The sequence below is a fragment of the Thrips palmi genome, unplaced genomic scaffold (assembly GCF_012932325.1).
Source record: "Thrips palmi isolate BJ-2018 unplaced genomic scaffold, TpBJ-2018v1 HiC_scaffold_2, whole genome shotgun sequence".
Lineage (NCBI taxonomy): Eukaryota > Metazoa > Arthropoda > Insecta > Thysanoptera > Thripidae > Thrips > Thrips palmi.
The window spans coordinates 10,995,391-11,014,459 of NW_023144629.1; the positions used below are offsets into that span (position 1 = coordinate 10,995,391).

Below are 19,069 nucleotides of genomic sequence, written 5' to 3' on the forward strand. Positions count from 1 at the left end.
CGTCGCCGGGTGAACTCGGGTCAACAAACGTACGAGAGAGGTGCCCTGCACAGAAGACCGGTGGAGGCGGCCAAAACTCGAGTCGCGTTTTAAGCTCCAGAGTCGTTGGGACTCGAACCGAACATGTGACCCCACCAGTGGATTGCTCTCCGAACGAGGAATCCAATGTCACTCGCTCGTTTCGAGTCCCATTTAGCGACTCTGGAGCTCAAAACGCGTCTAGAGTTTTGGCCGCCAGTCTTCTGGCCCACTGTGCCCTGCGGGGTAAGGTCATATTCGAGGGATCCTATTCAAAAGATCTTATCTGCGCGTTCCCCCCAAGACAATCTTATCTTAAACGCATGCGGATTTCACCCAGTTTGACCAGTTGCGACACGTACGAGAGTAAGCGGAATATATTTTTACATGTACTTTTGGTTTCTTTGATCTTTCATCTCCACATTTCAGTGAATTTTATCACAAATGATATTGATTTGTAGCTGTATTAAATGATCAAACTGAGTGAAATTCGCCTGCGTTTAAGATAAGATTGTCTTGGGGGGGAACGCGCAGATAAGATCGTTTGAATAGGACCCGACCCGAGGGGGTAACCACTTCAAGAAATCGTGTACAGACTACTCGGTATTACGCTGTACTACAGGGGTATTACACGTGTATTACGTCCTTAAAATGCCAAAATATGGCACATTTAACCAAAAAAGGATATTACGATCACGTGTATTACGCGTAATACACGGTTTTTGTGTACAGGGTATTACGCGAATGTTTACCCCCTCGATAGGACCCCTCGAATATGGAAGATAGGTCGGCGCAACCGAGATGCATGCTGGGAGACCGGGCAGCTAATCCCTCCCGAATCCGTCGCCGGGTGCAACGGAGGGCCGCCTACCTGCCTGCCTGCCGGCTTGCCCGGTCTCCCGGCATGCATCTCGGTTGCGCCGACCTATCTTCCATATGACCTTACTGCTGGGTCCCTGGCCACCGATCCCCGAATGCATCACCGTCCCGGGGGGATTGGCCGCAGGGAACCTCTCTCGCACGCTTGTTGACCTGAGCTCGGACGGCAACGGACCCCATTCCGGAGAAATCCTGTGCATGGAAGGAGATTTTAGCGGTGGTACTAACACACTGTACGAAGCCTCTGGCCCGAGGCCGTTTCCGCTGCGGTCGGAGGGAGAGACCTAAGAGCGCCCGATCTGGCAAACCGGGGGACCTTGCTATCAAAGCCCGGACTTCACAGTAAAACATCTACGAAGAACCGCCTCGTAAAACGAAGAAAATGAAGGCATTGTAAAATCTACGAAGAAATGCATCGTATTAGGAAGCAAAATCCTTCGTCATACGAAGCATTTCTTCAAGCAAGCAATTCTACAACTCCTTCATTTTCTTCGTAGTTATGAAGCAATCGCTTTGCTGTTAAGAGTGTAGGCATCTTGGCTGGCTGGTCCGGCTGGTGACCAGTCGGCCGCTGTCTGGACCCGCACGGTAACCGAAAATGTCGGATTCCGAATCGCCGAAAGTGCCCATTTTTTCGTTTTCGAGGAGGCGGCTCGCGTCCGGCGCGCAAAATCCGCCTTTGGCCGTTCTGGACCGCCTCCCGAGCCGCGCGCTCGGAAACCGAGGTGACGCGGCTGCGGGGTGTGGAGCGGCGTAGCGGACGGTTGCCGGGGCGTGGAATAGCGTAGTATCCCTAGCACTGTACTATCCCTCGCCTACCCTAGAGCCCTGGAGTGGAGAGAGACGCCACCGGGATCCAGGCTTGTGAGCGCATCATTTCTCATACTTTGCCGTCTTGACGAAAAAGAGCAGCGCGCGATTTCTCATAGAGGGTGCGGGGTGAGGAGGGGAAGAGGATGGGGAGAGTAGCAGCAGCAGAGCAGAAAGATCACATGTGGCGAGGATTCGGAAAGCAGAGCAACAGGCCAAAATTTTGTCTATTTCGGAACAATTGTTTTTAATGTTAATGGGAAGCGATGAACACCAAAAATGGAATGATAAGAATCTTGAGATTATGATGTGGCAAAGCATGTATTAGAAGTTATAATAACTCGCATTTCTGCGGTTAGGGGAGGAAAAGACGAGCATTTCAGGACATCACCAACCCCACAAATATCCCGAACACCCCTCGTCTAATTTATGTGACTAAAAGGCCTCGTAGTCGTGAATTCGCCGAGACCCCTCAAGTTGTAGAAACTGCAGACAGACCTGGCGATGACTTTTTCGTTCCTGATGAATCAAGTGGTGAATTCATGAGACCACCAACCCATGCCCATTCCTTCAAGCCTTGTGTAAGTTGATAATATAATTAAAACTGCACACTCATTTGATGTAAGTGGTTGATTTATTTCTTTGTGTTATTTTCCAGGCTATTTCAACACCACTTTTCTCTAATACTACTGATGAGAACACTCCAAGTCTGCATTGTGTAAGTCAATAATATTACAATTTAATTGCTCACTAATGTATACAAGGTAGGTTTACGCCAGACCGCGTCTTGTCGTAACAGGCTTCGCGATGTCTCGCGGCCTGTTCCTCCAATCCGCGCCTCACTGGTAGAACTCAAGGCGTAGCTATTCACGGCTTTCTGTCAGTTAGCGTTCACTGTGATCTCGCTCAGTGTTCACGTATGCCACATAAAGGTTTGGAGCCTGATTTGCACCTTCGGTCTCGCGGCGTCTATCTAAGTGTTTATGGGAACATATCACTGAACACGCTTGACAGGATCAAGGTAAATCGCGTGCAACCGTAAGCTTGAATGCCTTGAAAATGCATACAATACGGCTTCAGGTTTTAGGTGATGGTCCGCACCGTCACCCAATCGGCCTGCGGCACCTAGCCTGGCCTTCGCGCTAGCCTATTCAGGCTTGGCTTGTCCATCGTCGGTTACTTCTTACTTGATGCATGCGGGGGGGCTCCGCCCATTTTAGTTTGTTATACGTATGCTCAAAATACTTGGTAAGGTTTTAAGAGTGTGATCTGCCTGCAAAAACCTTGGTTTTCGCCGTTTTTTGGGTGTTTTTCGGCTATAGAAACTGAACCACGTGAGCTAGGATGGTGACATATCGCGTGTGCCGAGCCAAGAACATGCCTAATAAGCCTGCAAAATCTCAGCCAGATCGGCCGAGCCGTTCAGAAGGAGTAGTGTACACACACAGACAGACACACACACACACACACAGACAGACAGACAAAACTTTTCAACCGCACTGGAGTAACAGGCTTCGCTATCGCTCAGCCAATCATTTATGTTAGATGCTTGTTGCCGAGGAGGCTGCCGTCCATGAAGCTGAGAGCAGTGATCGCAGGCAGGTCCTGGCGTAAGCGCTGCTTCGACGCCGTGTCAAGTTTGATTCCATTTTCGTAATTTTTATTCATATTTTGCCTGTATCTGTATTTCATTAGTTCAAATGTACATTGTATTTGATTTTTTTAATTTGGTTGAATGTTTGTCGTTTCGCAATATAATACCAAATTCAGAATTGAGTTCATCATTTTTACAACAATCCTTCGACTCATTCAACAGTATAACAACTAGCAACAATTAAATAACACGAGGTAGGTTTACGCCAGACCGCGTCCTGTCGTAACAGGCTTCGCGATGTCTCGCGGCCTGTTCCTCCAATCCGCGCCTGGCGTATCTACCTTGGCCTGCGGCGCTAGCCTGCCTTCGGCAGGCATTGGCTTGTCCATCATCGGTTACTTCTTACGTGTTGCATGCTGGCGCTCCCCAGACCCCCCTTCATTTTAGATAGAGTTCCTTCATCTACAGATAACACGATCTCGACCCTTGTCACTTTTTAGCTTGTCGGGGCTGGGGGGCTCTGCCCCCCAGACCCCCCTTTCTTCAAGACAGAGGTAATCTACCTGCAGAAAACTCGATTTTTCGCCGTTTTTTAGGTGTTTTTCGGCTATAAAAACTGAACCAGTTGAGCTAGGATAGTGAAATTTCGCGTGTGCCGAGCCAAGAACATACCTAGTAAGCCTGCAAAATCTCAGCCAGATCGGCCGAGCCGTTCAGGAGGAGTAGTGTACACACACAGACAGACACACACACACACACAGACAAAACTTTTCAACCGCACTGGAGTAACGGGCTTCGCTATCGCTCAGCCAATGATTGTGTGACCTATATTTGTGTCTTATATTGTAGGCTGTTCCAACTACCCCTCGCCTCATCCATGTTGTTAAAAAGCGTCGGCAAATCCCACAGACAGAGGAAACTCCATCACAGCAATATTTGTTTTCTCAATCACAGAGTAAGGATCTGTTTGCTCCATCACAGAGCGAGGATTTTTATCTAGATGAGGCGAGTGGTGATTTCCGCAAGAGTGAACTATTTTTATCACGTGTTTCTCCTGATGATACTTGTGTAAGTGTACGCTACGCTTTTTCAATATGGAGCTGCCCCCCCTTTTAATGGTGTTGATTAATGCTTTTTTTTTTTTTGTAGGCCATTATTGATCGAGTACTGGAACTGGAGGAACTCGTAGCAAAACAACAAGAGGAGCTGAATAAAAGACAAGAAACACTGCAGCAAACAGAAAAAGAAATTTTAGAAAGTATTATCGCAAAGCAAGATGAAGAACTTTCTCAAATGAGTGAAGAAATAAGTGAACTGCACGAATTGGTAAAGTCTCAGGTCAAGGAGCTTCTTGATGTTTCCAATGGGGAATTTGGGAAGAGGATGGAATCCATGAAGAAAGCTGAAGAGAAATCTATTCAGAAGGTTACGGGAAGCCATTCTTCCAGCTATGCACAACCGGCACACCTGTAGAGGGTACAGTGGCCGTTTTTGTTAGTGGCCACAAAGAAATGGAGGATTTGCTCAGCACGAGCACACATTTTCACATTGATGGTCATTTCAAAATGACCCCTAATGTGAAAGATTGTTACCAATTGGTAACAATCATGGCAGTGGCGTACGATGAGGTGAGTTGCATTTTCTATTGCGTAACAGGCGGTAACTCCCTGTTACTCCCTATCACCCTGCCACGCAACATCCCTCCGCGGCCCACCGAGGGCCCGGCGCCCCGCCCCGGGCGCGCCACGGGTCGCTATTTATTTTTTGGCCAGCATGACAATGTGTGTTACAGTACTTCAAAACGTTTCAGGTTTTCCCTGTCGTGTCGGCCCTAATGACCCGGAAAACAACTGCAGCGTACAAGCTGTTGTTTCGGAGCGTGAAAGAAATGTTTCCAAACTTCAATATGAGGCACATTATGTCCGACTACGAAAAGGGGCTGGTTCGGGCAGTGAAGGAAGAGTTTCCAGGCTCAACTATGACTGGGTGTCTCTTCCATATAGACCAGGTCAGAATCCTTTCTTTTTATCAATCCAGTAAACTATGCAAGTGCGACGCGAGACATCGCAAACACGCAGAGACGGCCGGGCCAGCCAGTCCTGGACAGGCTGGCCTAATCTCCACGTGAGGGTTCAGTCAGGTGACTTTGCGCCAGGACTGGCCCACTTTACCTCGAGCTAAAAATTTTGAAAACGCAGGGTAGCAAAGCCGAAGCATTTACTGATAGTTAAAAGTTTATTTTTCAATTCATAAAATTCTTACTAATTTACTTTTATTTCAGGCCATGTCAAATAACAGGAAAAGTAGCGATATACATCGGCAACTTTGGCCCGTCCCCTACATTAACAATTGTGTGAATTTCGCCTTTGTTTAACCCTGAAGGGTTTTGACCTGAGTCTGGGGTCAAAATAGATGTTATTTTCGTCATCAGTGCCCCCAAAAACATAAGAACCAATGCTAAGACTCGAATGAAAAGAATGTTTAAAATATACCCCACTGGGATTTGAACCCGCGTCCGAACTTCTCAGATTCGCTTGAAACTGGCACCGTTGGTTTCGTCTCGTCGCCCCGATTCCAAAAATACCCCTACATGTCCTGCTGGCTGTATCCGTTGCTGAAATCCTCCTCGACCCCATGTAGACCATGATGCACCTGCAGCAGCGCCCCCGGGGCTCAGATCGGATTTGCTGCCACCGGGCGGTTCTTAGGGTCACCCAAGGAGGCTGCATACAAAATTTGGTCAAGATCGGACCACGGGAAGTCCTCGGACGAACGAACGGACGAACGAACGAACGAACGAACGGACGCACAGCATGCATCATACTATATGCCCGTCCCTCCGTCATTTTTTTACAAAAAATGAACGGGACAGGCCAAAAAGTGTGCTTCCCTGGGCTTGCGGCCGCTTTTAAAAGAAAAACCTGACGATGCCGGCAAGACTGTGCGCATGTGCATGGCACTACCGTTCTTGCCGGCAGAGAAAATTGAGCAAGGTTTTCAGGAGGTAAAGGCCAAGGCCGCAAGAGAGGAGTTCCACGCTCAATTGAAGCCGTTTCTCGACTACGTCGAGAGAACGTGGATTAATGGTGAGTTCTATCAAATATCGAATGGTTATCATTTTTTTTAACCTGCAGGGCAGCGATGTTAATTTGAGTTATTTGTGCGACAGGGGTTGATGGTGCTCATATGAGCGTATACCGCAAGCATCGGCGCACGAACAATGATCAGGTATTGTAAATTAAAGCAGTAACCTACTATGTAAAAAATTTCAGAAGCAATTCGACATGGTTTTTTTTTTAGGAGTCCTACCATCACACCTTGGTAAGCTCACTTGGGAATCCTCACCGCAACGCCTGGAGCTGGGTCGGTGAGTAGAACTAGCGCTTTTAGGTAGTCGTGCGTTCATGTCAGACCTTGGACAAACTTTTACCTATTAACGTTTTTACAGAGGCATTCCGGCTTCACGAAGCCACAGTGTGGCGAAAATTTATTGCGGCCTCGGGTGGCAGTGCCGTTTCGAGGTGCCGGAAGCTGAAGTACAGGCTCTTGGACCGTAACATCCAGAGGCTGACGGAAAAAATGGAGAGGATGACCGTGCTGGAGTTTCTCAGTGCCGCCAGCTACCACTGTTCTCGGACCTACTCCCGCGTAGCTTTGGAAGAGGAAGTCCGAGGAGAAGCACTGGAGCTGGAGGACATGGAGCTTCCAGCCGGCGCACCACAGGATGACCCGGACCCAGTAGAGACCCCTGCCACCGAGACACGTACCACCCGAAGGCGCCGAACCGCTGGACCGCGACCTGCAGCGGGTTCCACCAGGACCAGGGGCAGAGCAAGGGCTGCCGGCGCCGCCGCAGGGACCGTGAACCAGCCCGTGGACCCGCCTGCGGAGGACCCGCCTGTGGACCTGCCTTTGGACCCCGTGGACCCTGTACACCCGCCTGTGGACCCGCCTGTGGACCTCCCCGTGGAACAGCCCGTGGAACAGCCCGTGGACCGCGTCGACCCCGTGGACCCGCCAGTGGCGGCCGTTGGTAGAGCACCTCGTGGACGTCGCGCAGCAGCCAGCCCTGCGCGACGATCCCAGAGAAACCGCGGCCGCCGCGGTGGTGAGCAAAACGACGAGGAGCACGGGACTGAGCCCACCCGCGAGGAGGTTCCCAGAGGGCGTGTCCGCGCAGCCCGCGCAAATGCCGCAGACAGGCCTGTGCGAGTGGCGAGGGTGACCCGCCGCTCGCCCGCTGTTGCTGCTGAGCGCGAGGAGCGCGCTGTCCGCAGGCTGGGAAGGGCGGCTCAGGCAGAGCGGGAAGCCGAGGCGGAAGCCAACAGGCAGATCCTTCAGCTTCAGGAGGATTTGAACGCTGGTAAGTGTACTCCCGAGGCCCGGACTGAAGTTTACATTTGGTCTGCCGGCGTCATTGCACACTAAAATACTATTTATGTACAGTTTTGTACGTGGCGATGCATGATTTTCAACCTGTGCACAGTGGGCCAGAAGGCCGGTGGAGGCGCACAGTGGGCCAGAAAACCGGTGGAGGCGGCCAAAACTCTACCCGCGTTTTGAGCTCCAGAGTCGCTAAACAGGACTCGAACCGAGCGTGTGACCCCACCAATAGATTCCTCGTTCGGAGAGCAATCCATTGGTGGGGTCACACGTTCGGTTCGAGTCCCATTTAGCGACTCTGGAGCTCAAAACGCGTCTAGAATTTTGGCCGCCTCCACCGGTCTTCTGGCCCACTGTGAGGCGGTCAAAACTCAAGACACGTTTTGAGCTCCTGGGTCGCTTAAAAGGACTTAATACTTCAGCGCTGTGCCGTGAATACTCCATGCTCTGCTCAAAGACGACGCTCTGTGACATTCTCATAGCTTCGACTCCTCCGTAGGTAGACGGAGAGGTGGGGGCATCGGGGTGGAGCAGGGACGCAAGGAGGCGGGACGGGCCCGGCAGGCTCGGGTGAGGCCCCCCCCCCCACTGCACCCGGCACGGACCCTGCTACTTTGCCGGCCGGGCCACCCTGCGCCTTTGCTAGCCAGGCGACCCTGCTACTTTGAGGCATCACGACCCTGCTACTTTGAGGCACAACAACCCTGCGCCTTCACCACCAGGGACACCCTGCTACTTTTCCAACCCTGCTCCTTTTACCGCGTCTCATTTTAGGGGTTTGCTGGTCTCACAAAGAATGGCCCTAATGATAGTGCAGTCTTTAATATCTAATACATTACCTATATGATTTAAAAATAATTGCAAAACAGGGGCTGAATACTGCACGGTGACCTTAGAGCTGGAAGGATTGCAACACCTTCATGACCGCCTTCTTTTTCACTTTCAGGGCAGCCCTACTGGGACTCATTTTTGCTCTGTGTTGTTCAAATATTGCTGCAAGGTACTTCGGGTCCCAAGAAGACCAGAACATGGTGGGAATTTTGAGCGGTCTACTAATCAGTAAGTTAATTTAGGTTCATAGTTCTCCTCACGTAGCAGAGTAATAATGACCTCAGTTTTTAAGGCAGATTGTTTATCTTACCATGATGTGTTTGTTTTGTTTCAGCGGCAGCATCTATTGTATAAGCCTGTTTCAGCGGCAGCATCTATTGTATAAGCCTTACCATTAAAATGCCTTGAGCATTCACTAACCAGACTCTTTTTCTGACATGACCCCAAGACCCTTCTCATTCAGTAACAGAATAGTTAAACAAGGCAGCACAAGGCAGCACAGCCAAACACTTAACCTGGACCGGGAACTAGATGGGCGGGGTCGAGATGTGCGTGGGGCAACTTAGGCCGGGGACGAGTAAGCGGCTCGGTAAGCGGGGAAGAGTTGTCCTAGATCCGCCGTAGTAAACAAACAAGTTGCAGCCTGATATTTCTGAGCAGTGTTTCGTGTGTTTTGTGTGAGTGCTTCAAGTGTTCAGCTAAGGGAGGGTGGGGCACCATGACCACTGGGGCACCATGACCACCCCCCTCGCTCTCGGGAACTACTTTGCCGACGGCAACCGGTCGACCGGACTTTCGAGAGAATAGAATTGTAACTATTTTCAGCCAGAGCCCTACCTTCTAGCTTCAAGGGTACGACCATAGCACCTCGCCAAAATTTTTGTTACAGCGTTTTGGCTAAATTGGGCGTTTTTCAAATCTGGGATATTTTTTCTCACTCTCACATTTGAGAAGATAGGTTCGATGTCTTAGGTTTTCCTCAAAATGTCGGCTCTTCGGCAAAATATCCAACATCACATTTAATTCTAAGTAGTTGTTTGCTTGCTCGGGGAGCCTTAGAGTCGTAAACTGCACTGTGGGGCACCATGACCACTTTTTAGTGGGGCACCATGACCACACATATTTGAGTGTTTTTTCTCATATTTTGGCCTGATAATGATTTATTTTCGTCGAAAATTTGCTTTTTGCTTCTGAAAATGTATAAAGGTTGAATAATTGCTGCAGAATAGATAGTTTTATCACAAATTTGTGATAATTTGTGAATCACCAAGATGATTAAGAATGGTTCTGAAACTGAGACTTGATATGGTGGTTTCTCTTGCACTAAATGAGCTCCAAACCGCAAAAGTTGGCCGCGAAGGCGATCCGTGGCTACTTTGCACCAAGATGGCTCTGGCATTATGAGAAACAGCATTTAATTCACTTGTTTGCAGTGTAGTAACCGCGATAATTTTCTTAAAATTTACCAAATTGAAATCTGCATACGAATTTGGACTCGTCTTAGCAAGACGAACATAAAATGTTAACACATGTCATAGCTTTGGATGTGAAATTTGAAAGCCTTAGAGCGTTAACTGTTTTAAACCGTCCATTTCAAGGCATCTTAGAACGTTTGATACTTCGAAGGTTTTTACAGTGTTTTTTAGTTTAGTTGACTGGCCTGATGGTAATGACAGCGATATAAACAATTTCAATGAGAATACTGGTAGAAAGTACACTTTTTTGGGCCCAAAAATTACTATGGTCATGGTGCCCCACGGGGTGGTCATGGTGCCCCATAGGTGGGGCACCATGACCACTTTGCGTTTTATTTTCCAAAGTGTTCTGTGAGCCTGCCGTGCATTGCAGACAAGTTCCAATGGGTGGAAGAGGTCCTTGGAGGTCCAAAGAATCCCCTCATGCTAGAAACTTAACTGTTCGAACCACACGGTGGAGTAGAGGGAGGCACAAAAAAAAAGTGGTCATGGTGCCCCACCCTCCCTTACTTAATGATGAGTTTCGTTCGACTTTATCTCTGCATCCGTGTTTGTAGCAGTTTTATGTGAGTTGTTTTGTTGGATCGGTTGCAGATTTCTTCGAAAATGTCTAAGTTCAAACTGTGTGATGTTAGTTTGCATGATGAGAGCTTGCCAAGGGAAACTGATTGGAACTTGTGTAAACTATGTCAGCTTAACACAAAAGAGGACCTAACTAATCCAGGAAGAAGTCTCAAAGCGGACAAAGATGTTGGTTACTCGAAATTGGCTGAAAATTTGGAAGAGTTTAATAGGCTTGGGCAAGTGCCTCTAGGATTGAATGTTTCCGCGGTCACAAGGGCGTGGACAACTCTCGCGATGGGTCATGCGGCCGGCGGTGTGACATCGCGGGCCTGGCCACCAACCAAGGCCCCAGCTACGCTTTGGGCGTGATGCGGAAACTGCAGCAGGGCCGGACGCCCGACAAGGTGCTCAAGGGCTACGTGGTGAAGCGGGAGAAGGCTCTCACCGCGAAGCGCGTCCGCGCCGCCGCCGTCAAGGAGGACCCCAGCCACACCCCCCCCCCTATTTTTTTAATAGAAGGGCGGGCCAAAAAGTAGCTCCTCCCAAAAAACCAGTGTGCCAGCCCAAAAAAGTAGCTCCTCCCAAAAAACCAGTGTGCCAGCCCAAAAAGGTAGCTCCTCCCAAAAAAACCAGTGTGCCAGCCCAAAAAAGTAGCTCCTCCCAAAAAACCAGTGTGCCAGCCCAAAAAAGTAGCTCCTCCCAAAAAACCAGTAAGCCAACAAAAAGAACAAACCAAGACTAATCCAATCTCAAAGAGCACACCAACTAAAAGAGCATAAGTAATCCAACTCACAGTTCACCCTAAACAAAACACCAAAGTAGCCCAAGATAAACAACTATTCCCCCAAAAAAGAAAAGCCGAAACTAACCCAACCCCAAAAGATATAGTGTTTTGCAGGTATTTATCTAGTCTTGAGTAGGTGTCTACCATCACTTGCGTGTTTGTTTTGGATATGGTGTATTTATGATGCAGCTTGTTAATTTGTCTAGGCCTTGTTCCATATCTTTGCATTCGTGAATTCGTGACTGTTGAGGGGCAAGAAGAGTGCAAGAGGAATCATTGCACCTCTTTACAGTGTGCTTAGTACAGCGTTTTTTTGCAACATGTATCGTCAAAAACCCCTGTGCGTGCTAATCTGGTACCGCGGCGGCTCGCCGGCCGAGCTGCAATGTCCCCAAAAAATTCGATTATCTCAAACTCCAGGTCAAATTTGAAAAATCGACCACCTGGAGCGTGTTCAGGACACTCCACTTTATTGATCCCGCCGAAGACGCAACTTGTTCTGCGCACCGTTAAGGATTTGGACGGCTTTGAACACCACCTTGTTAAATTTCCCGAAATTTGGACTTTGAGGCCTCGCAGAATCGGCCTCAGTCACAATTTTGGCAAGTGCTCGACGGCAACGTGATCTTTGAACCCTTCTTAAGGTTACTGTAAGGTGAAAAAACTATCTTCCAAAGTATAGGTGGCAGTGCTTCGGTTTTTGGTGATTTAGTTGCTTACTATGAAAAACTTTTACAGCCACAGACTGGACTCCCAACTCCCATTAGTTCCAAAGTTATGAGGGTTTTAGTGTTATTTTAGTCGTTTACTAAAAATTCTCCTTGCGATGAACCAAAAAGTTTACGGAGAGGTGACTTTTTATTTTAAGGCTTAATGGACATGCAAACAGACTAGCAAAGCCGGATTTGACAATATATGCATAGATAAGCTGTAATTTCTGTTTGGAAAATGCGTTTTGAATTTTTTACTTAAATTTGGTAAAATTTTGGTATTTTTTGGTGTTTTTTTGAGTTTTTTGAGAAAAATTCCTGTTTCATGTTCGAATTTTGGAAATCCGGCTTTGCTACGAGATAGGCAAATCAATAAAGAACTTGTAAAACAAAAATCAAGTCTCGACAACTTTTGGTTCATCGCAAGGAGAATTTTTAGTAAACGACTAAATTTGTTACGTAAACTGCAACACAGAAAATAATGGGAGTTGAGTGCCTCAACTTTGGGTTTAAGTTCATCTTATAGTAAGCAACCTGAAACCTAAATGCAAACATGATGCCACAATTATTTTGGAAAATGATATTTCACATTTTTTTCACTTTACAGTAACCTTAAGCAACCCTGAAAATTTGGTTTGGAAATTCCAACTGGAAGTCCCACTTTTGGGCCAAAACTCGCGGCCGCGACGTGGAAACCACCGCCGTGCGCTGCGGGTTGCCTACCCGAAATTCCCGTAAGGCGCCATGTTAAATTTAACCCTTCATAACTTTTTTCCTAAGGGATAAAAAAAATGCGTCTGCGGGTCAAAACGTTTCTTTTGGCCTTAACTATCGATGTGCAAAGCGGCATTGCATGCGGAAAAAGTGCAGGGTCCGGCCTTTTTGTTGGACTAACACCGGCCACTATTCCAGGCCATACTGGTTTTGCCAACAAGGCATTAATTTTCTTATTGGCTGGAATATCAGTTCGGTGGAAATTGTCTGTTCACATTGAATTCACCAGCAAGAAAGATGACGAGACTCCCAGTGATGGCACAGGAGAAGCATATGCTAATATCTTCAACAGAATTTTGACACGGACTGAAGAAATTGGTTTTCATGTTTGTAATATTACATTAGACATGGGAGCTGACAACATGTCGTTCTGGAAGTATTTTGGCATCACTGGTGGCCGCTTCCAAATTTTGAAGAGTTCCATCCCACACCCTATTCGACTTGGTGGCAAGGTCTTTTTCTGCCCAGATGCGGTACATGTGATGAAAAGCATGAAAAGTATGTTTGAAGGTAATGGCACCATCATTCTTCCGGCAGATATTGTTGAAAAGGAAAACCTGCCATCTGCTGTTGTAGATTACAGCCACATTGACGATTGACTGGAGTTTGAAGAGGGCTTCGAACTCAAGGTAGCCTTTCGACTCAGGAAGAAGAATGTACGCTGTGAGTCACAGTTTAAGTCAATGAATGTGGGCACAGCCAAAGCTGTGATCTGTCACCGGACGGGTAAGGCTCTGAAGCTACTTGCTCAAGAGACAGACAACTACCAATATGAAACCACATCTTGGTTCATCATTCTGATGAACACTTTCTTTGATCTAATGACATGCAGGCGCCGTGGACTAGCTATCTCCAAGGATAACATGGTTGCCTATGACAAAGCAATCAAATTAATACAGAAAGTTGAGTACATCTTCACTCACATGACAGTTGGGGACAAAGGAGGTTGGAAGCCGGTCCAAAGAGGTATTCGAGTTCTCTGCAACAGTGCTCTGGGCTTGATACATTATTTTCTTGAAGAGAGAAAATATAAGTCTCATGCTGGGCAGATTTACATCAGATTGCATTGAGAATCTTATATCGCTTTTGAGACTGAAACAGAAAGTGCCAAACTGTCAGTCTGTGCTGCAGTGCCTCAAGGTGATTACTCTGGCACAGTTTTCTGAAGCAGTGAAGGGGTCCTCTTATGATTATGAGGAAGGAGAGCAACTGCCTGTGAATTTCCTGGAGCTAGCCCAGCAGCGGGCCAAGAAGCGAGCTGAGGCCAACCATGTTAGAACTTTGGATGAAATAAGAAGAAATCCAGTTAAGAAATTTGAAGATAATGAGTGCTTTCAACTGGATACATGGGAGCGCACTGTTGTCTATGATATGGCTGGCAGTGTTGTTAAGCGTATCCTGAATGCCAATAAGACTGTTTGTGATAACTGCATTGATGCGCTGAAATGGAACGAGGAACAGGGTGAACTTGTGTGACAGTAATGAAGGAGTACAAACTATTGCGCTCAGATGGTAATGAGGATGAAGGACTGCAAATTTATGTGTCATATCCTGTCTTCATAGCTGTAATGAAAATGGAACTGACTTTTAGGGCGCTCAGAGATGACTTTGTGTCTTTTGAAAGTATCTATGTTGTACAGTACTTTGTGGAAAGTCTCATGTATGTCTGGGATGGGTGTGACGTTCCCAACTGCCATTCTTTGGGCAAGTTCTATATCCAAATGTTTCTTGATGCGCGGCTGAAAGAGTGGGCTAAAATTTGTAGAGAGGCAGAGAAGAAAAAATTTTCCAGAGTACCACTCAGCAGCAAAAGCGTTGCCCAACACCATATCGCTGAAAACATCAAAACTACTCGATATGCCAACTCTCAGTGATTTTCCACAGTTTGATTCAAAAATGAGATTCTTGGTGATTTGTGAATGATGGAGTGATTTTGTAACTGCTCATATTAGATACTTGTGATCTCATATGATTCCTTTTTTTACATTGTTGTCACTACTTGTAAGGAAGGTTAATTTTTCCCTTTACGTAAGTGTAATGTGAATGATGCAGTCACTTTGTAACTGTTTATCCCATGTACTTGTGATCTCAGGTGATTGATTCCTATTTTTATTGTTAATTCCATTCCTAAGTAAGGTTTATTTTCTTTAAGTGTTAAGAGGCTGTGTGTATTGTGAATGAAGCAGTCATTTTGTAACTGTTTTTCTCAGGTACTTGCAACGTCAAGTGATTCCTATTTTTACTAATACTGTGTTGACTACAGTAAGTTTATTTGTTTGAAAATACATTTGACGTAGTGTCACAAAGGACCAATTGTGATTGAGTGCAGGATGAAAATAAAGTATTTTCACTGTTAGTCTCATTTGCTTTTATTGCAATTCTGAAATGGGTGAGGACCATCAATTTCCAATTCAAACAAACAGATTTCTACCAGGCATTAGATCATCTCTATTCTAGTACAACTTAACTATTGCCTTATGGACTAACTTCTCCAAACCAGCTGTGATAAAATCAAACAACCACTAATGAAGGTGGTAAGTGAAGAATGTGCCAAGATATGCAAACAATAAAACACAAAATAAATGATAAGTAAAATATACAAAATGAATAAAAAAGATGACAGGTGAAATAATAATGAATATGAAAGGTGACGGATGAAATATAAAGACTCTGAAAAATCACACCAACTTTGAGAGTAGAAAAAAGCCAAAATGACTAGTTGTGATATTCGATCTTTCTCTTTGAGAGCCAAGACAGAATTTAATTCACAAACAATTAATACACGATGGGATCACACAAACTTTGAGAGTAATAACATGGAAAATGTGGACAAGATACGTTATTCCATCTTTTCTCTTTGAGAGCTAAGACAGAATTTAATTCACAAACAATTAATACACGATGGGATCACACAAACTTTGAGAGTAATAAGATGGAAAATGTGGACAAGATACGTTATTCCGTCTTTTCTCTTTGAGAGCTAAGACAGAATTTATTCACAAACAAATAAAACACTATGCAATTACACAAACTTTGAGAGTAACAACATGCCAAAATGCGGACAAGTTATGTTACTCCACCTTTCTCTTTCAGAGCCGAGGCAGAATAAAATACAAACAGCATAAAATAAACATCCTCACTTAAAGCTATCAGAAAATAAAATGGGAAAACACACTTGCTTTGAAAGCATGAATACAGTCCAGATGGCTGCATCCAACTAACTTCCTCACTTACAGCTAACATGAAATAAAATGGGGTAACATAGATGCTTTGAGAGAATGATTACAGCCCAAAAGGCAGAGAAGTTTGATTATTCCATCTTTCCCTGAAGGACACTAGATGGATCGAAAAAGAGGTCACTCACACATCTCCACCCACATCAAAGACGTTTCATATTCATAACTCCAGCGTTTAATAAGCTAATCTTTTAGCTTGTTTGCTTCTTTAACCTTGGCAATGCGACTGTTGGTGCACATTATCATCCACGCCAGCTCTTCCTTAGTAAGGTTATGCTGTGAAATAAAAAGAAAACTTGAAAGGACTGTACTACATCAAAAGAATAGTGTAGGTCGTATGTAGGGTCATATGTATGAACATTGAACCTCTTCGGTGATGCCAACAAAAATCTGGGAATGCCGCTCAGGGCACCCACTACCGGCAACTCGTCACCCTCCGCCCTGCCAAAGTAAAGAAGGTCGTCTTCCAAACGTCAATTGTGCATGTTCGCATCTTACATACTGGCATACTTACAGTTCTCTAGTTGCGCAAAAGGTGTGGTAACGTCCGTCGTTGCGAAGCTGGACACCCCTCTCGAACCAGGCTAGGAGCGTGCCGACAGCCTCCGGCATCCTGTTCATATTCTGTTCGGCGAATGATGTTGAAAAACGAACACCGTGGAACAGAAACAAGCCCGCCTGGGCCCCTTCTACCCACTCACTGCTGTCTTTGATCCGATCCATGGTCCTGGAAGTAAAAAGATAATTTTGAAACCTGATCACAAGGTTATGTACATAACCTTTCAACTCAACACTGCGCAACAAATTTATTTCATTTCATAAGCGATAGAACCCAAGTGCTTTTACCTCCTGTCAAGAAATCGATGAATGAAATGTGTGGCCTTGGAACACTTGGAACACTTGGAGAGGTAGAGAGAGAGTGACAACTGGGATATATACGACACAAATGCGTCCGGACGTTGACCGCAACGGCTGTTTTCCCCACGAAACAAGCACATTCATTTTCATGGAAGGCAGTGCACGTTATGTTGGCACCAGGCATTTATAATTCTCATGTTGGCACGCCTGTTATCGATACATCGATAGACGTCGATACCGGCACTTGAATTTAGTTGTTGTTTGTTCCAATTGTGTCTCAGTGTGTTGTGAAAGTGTTGTGTAGAGTGTTAAAGAAAGTGTTAAATACAAGTAGCCATGGCTGACATGTCTGACCGGGAAGTGGTGGACATTTTTGAGGGGCGGCAGGCTGTGTCGTTTTCTCAGTATTTGAAGTGTGCTAGCATATATGTGGGCAACCTCACGCGTATGTCGTCGGTGAGGTACCCATTGCACCCCAGCAGTTTTGATAACGTTGTAAAGCAAATGAAGCCGGCGTCAGACCATCCCGAGAGTCTAGTGTACGCTACTGCGGCTCCCAACCTGCCGTCGTCAATGACCCTAGAATCTCATGATGTTGCACCGCGTGTTGCACTATCAAGTCGTAAAAGCGCACTCGAAGTATGAAGGAAGGGGGCCCCTTTATAGAAATTACTAATAATGCGGATCAAGAAACACCGAAACGCCCATCTATTGCAGTAAGTTGTGGAGCTGTAAGAATATTTGGGTTCAGCAGATAAAATTTTTGGAATCTGACTTTATTATTCTCATCATTCCAACAACCAAGTCAAATTATCAGAACAATTCAACAGACAGAACTGGATGCTGTAAAAAGTCTGCTCAGCCTTTGTATGGTGAACCGAAGCCGCTTGTATTTCATTTGCCTCTGAACGGAAGCAGCATTTAAATCATCTGAATTTGGCTCCCCTTACTTTTCAGATTAATCTATTATAACGGATGACAAATTGGATACCACATCTCCGAAGCACCATTCCAATGCAGTAAGGTTTTCAAGTCTAGCTGTGCTATTACAGTTTTCTGAGGTGTGTAGACTCTAATGATTTAACACACATTAGCATGCAGAATCGCATTCATATTGTTAAGAAAAGGATCCCTTTTTCAAACATCACTAATTTTGTTGAAGAAACACTAGTGTCCCAGAAAGTTGTCTGCCGATATTGCCTTACTTCTCATGCCCGTGCCCCGTGCCATGCAATATGCCGCCTCTTCCTTTTCTGATTGATTCAACATTCCTGGATGTCAAATTGGGTACTCTTAGGATGATCTCCCCAGAAGTCCCTGAAACGCCTGCTGTTATCAGTCCCAGTGGGGTTTTGAATGAAATATTTGGTCATTTCACTTCAGGTCCCTGTTCCAATTTTAACCCTCATGTCTTATCCCTACCGATTCCAACATCATTACCTCTCAGTGATCCAAATCTCTCTATACGTTTTTACTCCATTGAAAACTTTTTTAACTCAGGGTTTAAACAAACCTTGAAATCAGGGAAAAGTCAGGAAAAAAATAAGGTCAGGGAAATGTCAGGGAATTATTTTAAATCAAATTGAATATCCCATATTCAATGGTGACAACAAAATGGGGAGAGACCAAGCTCAGTGTGTGGTTGCCATTGACAGTAAAGTAAGACTTGTTGTTTTTTTTCCGGATCAAGATGCTGATGGAGATCTGACTTTGCTGTCAATGATAACTTACTGTAACATTTTGAATTCTAATTTAACCTGTTCTGTCTAGTTCCAGAACCTCTTGTCGTCAATGAACCTGCACCCATTGACCTTCAAGATAATAGAATTGATGAAATGATCCAGGCTGAAGAGCAGGAAGATAACAGAGCCAATGGTATTCTAGTCCCTGCTCAAGTGCCCTTCCCCCACGCTAATTACGAACTGCTACAAATCTCTGATATGGTGGTGCGTGAAAATGACTCCATGAATAGGAGCCAAAGGAGGAAACCGCTTTCTGAGAAAGCTAACTCCAGCTTACTTCTTTCCCTTTTTGAACAGAACTTAAAACAGTTGGTAAACCAGTGAGTATATGCACTGTGCCTAAATGCCATCCACTTAAATTTGCTTTGCATGTTTGCTTATGTTTATTTTTTCCTTATTTTCAGTTCCTTA

At 45.8% G+C, this 19,069-nt stretch overlaps 3 protein-coding genes across 4 annotated transcripts; 2 read left to right on the forward strand and 1 right to left on the reverse strand.

The window, feature by feature from the left end:
- The first annotated feature begins 4,733 nt into the window (after positions 1-4,733).
- LOC117647297 lies at positions 4,734-6,690 on the forward strand. The gene is made up of 6 exons (XM_034389002.1): positions 4,734-4,929; positions 5,112-5,309; positions 5,583-5,591; positions 6,177-6,387; positions 6,471-6,529; positions 6,602-6,690. Exons 1-6 carry the CDS (start codon positions 4,813-4,815, stop codon positions 6,674-6,676), a joined length of 669 nt encoding a protein of 222 aa, XP_034244893.1. The 5' UTR covers positions 4,734-4,812; the 3' UTR covers positions 6,677-6,690.
- Positions 6,691-6,843: 153 nt separating this feature from the next.
- Positions 6,844-13,421, forward strand: LOC117647718. The gene is made up of 3 exons (XM_034389616.1): positions 6,844-7,664; positions 8,631-8,684; positions 12,961-13,421. The coding sequence occupies exons 1-3, from the start codon at positions 6,881-6,883 to the stop codon at positions 13,419-13,421; spliced, it is 1,299 nt and encodes a 432-aa protein (XP_034245507.1). The 5' UTR covers positions 6,844-6,880.
- Positions 13,422-15,208: 1,787 nt separating this feature from the next.
- On the reverse strand, positions 15,209-17,399 carry LOC117646771. Of its 2 annotated transcripts, XM_034387950.1 has the most exons (4): positions 16,905-17,399; positions 16,573-16,785; positions 16,425-16,499; positions 15,209-16,334 (listed from the first exon to the last, which is right to left on the reverse strand). In XM_034387950.1, exons 1-4 carry the CDS (start codon positions 17,054-17,056, stop codon positions 16,301-16,303), a joined length of 474 nt encoding a protein of 157 aa, XP_034243841.1. In that variant the 5' UTR covers positions 17,057-17,399; the 3' UTR covers positions 15,209-16,300. The 2 variants fall into 2 exon arrangements, with proteins under 2 accessions (XP_034243841.1, XP_034243840.1); XM_034387949.1 differs by having other exon boundaries at positions 15,209-16,499.
- Positions 17,400-19,069: the final 1,670 nt, after the last annotated feature.